The following is an 8,191-nucleotide window of genomic DNA, read 5'->3' as shown; positions in this document are numbered from 1 at the left end:
GGCAGATACAGGACAGATGCCTGTGTCACACCAGTCAAAACCACACTCCTAGGTTTATATATATTCATTAATAATGGTCTCATATAGCCCATTTCTATTATTCTGCCCACAAGGACATATTAAAGAATTTTTAAAAATGCATTTCTCAAGTACATTGTCTCTGATATTTCCTAGATTGATTCATTCACTTAACACTTCCCAACCCTCAAAAAAAATTTGTTTTCCCAATTTGTTCTTAGTGAACCATTTAAACAACTTTTTCCCAAGACACTGAGTACTACCCTCATTTCTTTTCAAAATCTCAAAATACCTAAAAAATTTCTACCTGTTGAGTAAGAGTATATGAAGTGATTTATTGATACTGGTTAATATCCATTATATACAGGTAGAAACCCTCAAAATTGTACAGAGAACCATTAAGAATATAGATAAAGACAGTTTTATAGACAAAACAACAACTGGAAAATAGTTTTAACATACACAACATATAATTATGAAAAAAAAAAAAAAACGAACACAAACTGTTCTACCAAATAGATTCCAAGGCCATTAAAAGTCTGCTATGCAAACCTTAAGTTGAAAAACATGTTCAGTGGGTGTTACATGGTTTAAAAAAATTAAGTATAATGTAAAAATTGTTTTTTTATCCCTCACTGCAAATGGGAGAGCCAAGACAACTTTTTACCCCAAATCTATACATTTTGAAAAATAATTTATATGTCTAACACAAAGAAAGAAAATTGAGAATGTTTACAGTTCTGTAAACTATGCCTTTCGTGAAAATGCAAACTGTATCACTTTCAACAGTTAAAAATTGTACAATCAGAAATAGACTGTTCCCTTTAAAAGGTACAATTGTACCTTCATTGACTTTATACCTGAGCACCAAAGCTAAAGTCCTAAATGTCGTCCTGGAAAGCTATTTTGAAAATGAGCAAGAAATCAAAACTAGCCTGTTATCATCTGGAGAATTAGGCACCAAGAAGGAGATTATCTCCTTAGAAATGCAACAACAACAACAACAGAGAAGATTCAATTAATTAAGCAGTTGGCAAATCTCTTTGTGAACACAACAAAGGAAATCCACATAAGACGATCCTCCATAAAGTCCTTTGTCTTCTACAAGGAACTGTCGGAAAACCATTTCTGGCTGCTCCCGCTGCTTTACTATTGTCAGCTAGGAAAAAATAACAAAGTGGGTGGTTATAAACATTCTCTGAATGTGGCTCAATTTTGTATGCTTATATTTCACCAAAATTACATAATGTCCACTGTGTGTGAGGCCTTGGAGGATGATGGGAAAGTGCCTATTATCCAGAGTGGAGGGACGCACTGACCCCAGAACCATAAAAACCCAAGACATATAACTGTAAGTGGCAACAATGAAACATAAGCAAAGCACTATGGAAAAGGCTTCACAATGGTAATAACGATCACTTGAGCCTTAAAGGATAAGGCAGGATTTCCTTAAGGATGGAGGTGGGGTGGGGTTAGAGAGCATTCCATAATGGGGTGCCAGGTACCATGTACCAAAGACAGACATGGCTGGCGTGTGAATTAACAATCTTGAAGTCAGTGGAAGGAGGGACAAACTACCTAAATGAGTCTGAGCTTTTGTAGGAATTGGGATCCAGTGAAAGTGCTGCCAGACGATGTGAATTAACTGGTAGCATACAGAATGCCCTATGAGATGAGAGAAACTCGAAAGGAAGCAGCTGGAGGCATCTAGGTGGGAGATGATCAGGATCTGAATTACAGCTCAGTGAAGGTGGAAAGGGAAGAGATTTGAGAGGTGCTACATGGGTAGAGCATGTGACCCTTGATCTCAGTGTCATGAGTTTAAGCCCCATGTTGGGCATGGAACCTACTAAAAAAAAGAAAAGAAAGAAAAAGAAACACGATTGAGAGGCGCTACAGAGGTGGGCTGCACAGGGGACTCTTGTTCCCTGCTTGTAACAATCATCTAGGGCCGTGCTGTCCAGTACCGCAGCCACCAGTGACATGTGATTATCGAACACTTGAAACATGGCTAGTCTGAAATGGGTTGTGCTGTAAATGTAAAATACGCAATGGATTTCTAAGACTTTGAGAAAAAGAAAATGCAAAATGAACTGCTTATCTATGTGGAAATACTTTGGATATACTGGGTTAATAATATATTACTACAATGACTTTTCTACATTTTTAACAGGGCTACTAGGAAATGTAGAATTACATAGGCAGCTTGCATTATTGGACGGTGCTGCTCTAGGGGAAGAGGTGCATGGGAAAGAAGCCCAGAAGGGGGCAGCCTTGGCATGAACACTTGGAGCCCTTCCTGGCCCTTACTCACTCCTGTTCTCAGGAAGTCAGAGATGATGATCTGAATGGTCAGAATTTGTTACCTACTGATGGTCAGACTTTGTTATCTATTGAGCGCTGAGTAGAGGTAATGGAGCACACATACAAAACAATGTCTCCCTGCCTGCTTCATGGCACCCTCTCACTTCCTCTCACCTGGTGAAACCACCAGAAAGGTCTGCAGTTATCAGCTGCAGTGAGGAAAGTACATTCCATTTTGGTTAGGAGGGCCTGGCCCTCCCTACTTTTGCTTTAGTTATCAAGTAGAATAATTCTGTCAACACAATTTGCCTTCTTTCCTTTATGTTATTTTGGCCTGGCCCCTAGGCTGATAACCTTTAAACCACGCCTGACCTGATAAAAATACAACAGCTCCTGGTGCCACCACTACAGCTCAGCGAATCTATGTGGATTTGGACAGGTGTGACGTCTTGGCTTTCAGGTGTCATTGCCAGGCACAGGGACGCAGCACTGGAACAGCAGTGTGGACAGGCACGCCTCCACCCCAACATGGAGAATCACAACTAACCTTTAATGGAAACTTCTACAAAGGAGATTAAGACTTACACCCTGCTGAGCCTGACGCCAAGGCCATTTTCTTTTTCCGGGTGCTGTAGCTACCTTCTCCCACCTAGGACTCTGCTACTGTCCCTGATGGGCTATTGCAATGTGGGTCTGGCCTCAGTGACACAGCCCAGGCTGAGACTGGACAGAATGAGACATTGTGAAGGGAAGGATTTAAGGCTCCAAATTCTTTAGAACCTAATTTCTCTATGGAAATTAATGGGAGGAAGTTCATAGTATACATCTGAGAAGAATATGCTATTGCTGCCATTCACTTGGGTTACTTATTTTCCTACGGTGCTCACTGTAAAATCTCCTTTGAGGAAGGGTGATCTGAGGTGGGAAATAGAATAGGAAATGATTTTCAGTCTAAGGAGAAACTTAACTTTAAGGTAAAATAACAAATATCCTGACTCAGGGCACCTGGGTGGCTCGGTCGCTTAAACATCTGACTTCAACTCAGGTCATGATCTCAGGGTCCTGGGATGGAGCCCCACGTCAGGCCCCCTGCTCAGCAGGGAGTCTGCTTCTCCCACTCCCTCTGCCCCTCCCCCTGCTCATGCTGTTTCTGTCTCTCAAATAAATAAAATCTTAAAAAAAAAAAAAAGATCCTGACTCTACCATTTGAAGCTCTACAGACAAAGTTGAACCACCCACTACTAGTTCCAGAATGACACAGAAAGTATGGTGGAAGGTCTCAGGAAGCAGATTCATGGAAGTGCTGGCAAGGCATCTTACCTGTCTTGACATGCTAGTGGTCTTCTCCTCAAGGAGCAAACCACACAACTAAGAGGAAAAAATACTGGGATGGACTGGGGAATTCATATTTTATCAGCTCCCTCCCTTTACATTTCTATAGGGAGGGACATAACCTTATAGAGTGGGAAGAGAATATTAAAACGATCATTGCTGGTGTCCCTCCCAGCCTTCTATGCACCCTCTTCATGGAAGCACTGACTATCTCATGTAGTCCCAGTTTCTATTCTCTAGGCCACAGTACCAGGCACCTTAAAGAATCAATGCACTTCAAAAGCCATTCTCATTTCTCATTGTATGCCTCATAACAAATAGATAAATAATGAGAGTGATTACGATGGCCCAAAAGAATGAGCTGAATGAGACGACAGTCACAGACACAACTTAGGGGAACACCAACTCTTCTTAAGTGGCAGATAAATGAAAAGAATCCAAAGAAGGTCAGTTAAGAAAGAAGTATCATGAGAATATGACGTTTTGAAAGCCGACAGAAGAGAAAATTTGAGGGAAGAGGTAACATTCAATTTTGTAATTGTTGTAAAGGGATTTAGAGTCAATTTCTTTAGCTGTTTGGCCATTTTCAGAGAGCTGGAGACACGGAAATAAGGGAATATAAGCAGTTAACAGATGGCTTTTTCAAGAAGCATGCTGATGAAATGCCTGGTATGTTGCTAGTATTTAATACAAATTTTTAGAATGTAATAAAAGGGAAGCAGAATCTTGGAGAACCAGGAGCTTCAGTCAAGGTAGATTTGAACGACTTGTAAACTAGAAAGGAGCCAATGGGAGGGGAGTAATCTAGAAAATACATGTGGAAGAAATGAATGGCAAACACTTGGAACACAGAGAACTTGGAGCAGGGCAGGACTAGAATTTATCAGTGAGACATCTGATTTTGGTAATCTTCCCAGATATCTTGTGATAGAAATCTTTTTTTTTTTTTTTTGTTGCCCCACAAATGTAAGACCATGCAGACAATGATGAGGTCTAAAAGGGTCAATTGTCTAAAAAGCTAATTAGCATAACCTAGAAGGCAGCAGTGCCTTCTGGGTTTGATTTTGCTGTTCTTGACCCTTCCATTCCAGTTTTAGACCCATCCTCTTCAATCTTGACTCTTTAAAAGATTTAAAGATTCTATAAATGTGTTTTTATTTCCTTTGTGTGTTCTATTTTCAAATGCGAGAGCCCAAGGTATAATGCTAAGTGCATTGGACTCAGCAGCCGGGGCTAGGCCTCTATCTGCCCTGATCTAGCTGTGAGACAGTAACCGAGTGAGTGAGCTCCTCTGAGCCTCACTTCACATCTGTTAGATGGAGGCAGCTGAAAGGCAGCGGCTGGACCAGGTGTCTTCTAGAGTCCTTTCAACTCTAACATCTGTAGATTTTAGATTTTCAAATTTGTTATACAAATAGTACCTTGAAAAGGCCAAAGAAGTCTTATAAACAATGGATACATTTGCAAATAGCATATAAGAAAACTTGATGTAAGCATTCAAGCCAGAATTATTTAACATGCAACTGCTTATTTCTCATTCACGTATATTCAGCGCTTATCCCAGATATTTTCATAAACAATGCCAATATGACTTATAAAAGCTAACATGCACTATTAACGCAGGTGGGAGAAGGCAGAGGAGAGACAGGTTTTATTTTTCCTGAAAGGAGAGGCCCCTGAGCAGCAGGGTGATGTCCATATTTAGCTCTTCTCTGAAAATGGGGCCATGGTGGGGTCGCCGCGGCAGCAGCTGGGATGAAAGCGGATGGATCATCGCTTCTGTGCACTTATACCAGTGGTTTTCAATTTTTGTTTCATGAGAACTTAGATTTCATTACATGCCTCCAGGGTCTTCATAGAGTGTCATATGAAGACTGTGTTTGGTGTGAGCCTTCTCTGCCATCTCTAGGTCTCGCCCTAAAACTGAACCCAAGTAGATGCCGTGTGGTATGAGAACAGTGCTAGAAATGTTCTGTGTTCACCCGGTCATCCTAGAGATTATAAAGCTCTTCATTAGTTCAGTTTACCTCAGCTCTGCCTACAGTTGATGTGTGTATGCAAGAATATCTTTCACGGTTAAGGATGTTGACTTAAGATTAATATCCCGTTTACGTTTCAGGGAAAAATGGCCCCTAATACCCCGACTGTTGTAGAGGCCTGCCTCCAGGTGAGTGTCCTATACCCCTGCAGGGAGTAGCACAGTAATAAACCATCATCATCATCTGTACATTTCAAGCTCCAGGAGACTCTAATATTGAACTTGAGAAGGAAGACAGGTGAGTGGGTGGGACTTATTAGTAACAAGGCATAATTTTCCTGAGTTATAACATTTAATAATCTTTCCCTCAAACTTGAAGGTTTAAACAGCTTAGAAGGGCTAGGATAACAAACTTCTCAGAGCTCACAAATCTAAAGTTGTAAAAATAAAATTTTAAAAATGCTCTGAATGATAGTTCAAGAATTAAGTAATTTTAAGTACTGAAGGCAGACATTTCATAGTCTGTTAATGATATCAATTGCTACTAAGCCATGAAGAAATTCTTCATGATTACTAAGTTAATACTTACTAAAATAACCCACGGTCAACCTGTGGTGATACCTATTTACTTATTTATTTTTTATGTTTGCATCTGTTGAGTAGGTAGATACATTAGAGGTTAGTATGAGTTTTCTATCAAAGATCATGTTATAAAAATATAGGACATGCATTTAAAGTCTGTAATGAAATTTAAAGAAACACTTGAAGAAAGGAAAAAAATAAAATCTCATTCTTACCTTCATTGAATGGCCTCTTTTGTTGGATAATACTCATTATCATTCTGAGTGTTTGAGAGTATGGGTTTCCAACCTCAGGCAATAATGTCTAAATTTAAGAAAACCAAAGTTTAAGTTTCAGTGTAATTGATAACATTTAGATAGAAGCTACAATGAGATTATTAGACTGTTAAAGTTTAAAAAAAAATCCTTCTACACCGTGTATTTGATTATTGGCTTAGTTTGTTTACCTAAAAACTAAAAATGTGAAAAACAACACGCTAAAAATTATTCATTCTTATTGGCACACTTTCCACCAATTAACTGTCTATTGAAAATAAACATCCTTCTCTGGAATTTGACACATATACATCACCGAAATGACACAACAGGTATGTGCAAAGGATATCTTTGGATCATTCACCATGATGTTTAATCCCTTTGTAAGATGGCTCTTTCAAGGCTTTGTGATGGGAGAAAAGGATGTACTTTATTCCTTCAGTGGATCCACTGCAGGACTGTGAACCATTACCATGTTTAGAAAACGCCATCCAAATACCACTGTTCCAAAATTAAGACACACCATCAAATGCTGATTTCTCAAAGGGAATGTGGCCCCTGAGATGTCCCTGGAATCTGGCTAACGGTTTATAAAAGATAACCATCCAGCTGCATGTGGCCTTCAGGGGACGAGGTCATGAAGGATCTGGACTTCATTTCTTCCAATAAGACGGAGTAAAACACTAGTGCTTATTTCTCAAAAAAGAGGTATCAAGAGCTAATACATCATCTGTGACTTCGCCATTGAAAAGGCGAGGTAAAACGTTTTATCACAAAGTCACAAGTTTCAGAAAAAGATCCTAACCAACATTTTTCACAGGAGTTTTGAGGGGGGAAATAGGCAGAAAATTCATTATTTATATTCACAGTCTGTCCCCTATATGAATTTTTTGACATTAAGGTAGATCTTTTTCTGTAACAAATAATGTAAGGATACTTCACATATATGTTTTGAAGTGCCAACTGTCTCTAATGAAAGTGACATGTGGTCTTTTCTTTTTTCTTTTTGTTTTACTTTTTGAAGAAGGTTGAGAGAAGGCACAAGCTATAAGTACAAACCTACGAATCTGCTGCTTTGTGGTAGAGAGATTTTGGCGATTTCGTCTGTAACATTCGATTCAGCAAATATGCATTTAACATTTACTCCAACAATACATGGTGACAGATGAGGAAACTCCCTTAAATTTTATATAAACATTCTTCAGATTCATAGCTCTTGGCCTACTGAATCTTAAATTTTTTATTTTTTAAAAATTGCATTTCTGATCATTTAATTTGAACCACATGCAAACATCTTATACTATTTCTAAATCTTCATCTTAAAGCTAGTTTCTTAATGGGAAGTGGATACCTTTAATTCCTTAAAATATTTTTTTGACATTCATAATGGATATGCAGCTCCATAAACTACCTAAGCCTGAAATTTTGACCCTGTCTCTTCTTCCAAGTTATTATGTATCTACCTTCGTAACAGAAATTGAGGGATTAACGAGACTTAATTCATCTTACCATTGAACCAGTGAGGACTCAGGGAACAAACTATCTGCTGTGTTCTACATGTGAATTCATAAGAAATCCACCACCAAGCACAGTAAGGCAATAACCATCATAGCAATGGTGCTCATGCAAAAATGGTCTATAAATAAGACCTGCAATAAATGTTGACTCTCAAACAAATGATAATTGCTGTTTTTTTCCTAAGGTACTTTTTTTTTTTTTTTTT

General features: G+C 38.8%; 1 protein-coding gene across 3 annotated transcripts in view; it reads right to left on the bottom strand.

Annotated features, from left to right (window-relative positions):
- Positions 1–328: 328 nt before the first annotated feature.
- Positions 329–8,191, bottom strand: part of SEC24D (SEC24 homolog D, COPII coat complex component) — a 107,366-nt gene continuing 99,503 nt past the window's right edge. For all 3 annotated transcript variants that reach the window (XM_019798919.2, XM_019798920.2, XM_034671300.1), the window contains exon 23: positions 329–1,177. In XM_019798919.2, coding sequence (XP_019654478.2) covers positions 1,037–1,177 — 141 coding nt within the window. In that variant the 3' untranslated portion in view covers positions 329–1,036. The remainder of the gene's footprint in view (positions 1,178–8,191) is intronic.

Source organism: Ailuropoda melanoleuca, chromosome 11, assembly GCF_002007445.2.
Source record: "Ailuropoda melanoleuca isolate Jingjing chromosome 11, ASM200744v2, whole genome shotgun sequence".
NCBI classification, from domain to species: domain Eukaryota; kingdom Metazoa; phylum Chordata; class Mammalia; order Carnivora; family Ursidae; genus Ailuropoda; species Ailuropoda melanoleuca.
The sequence above is the reverse complement of the archived record's forward strand: the minus strand, read 5'-3'. Positions and strand labels throughout refer to the sequence as shown.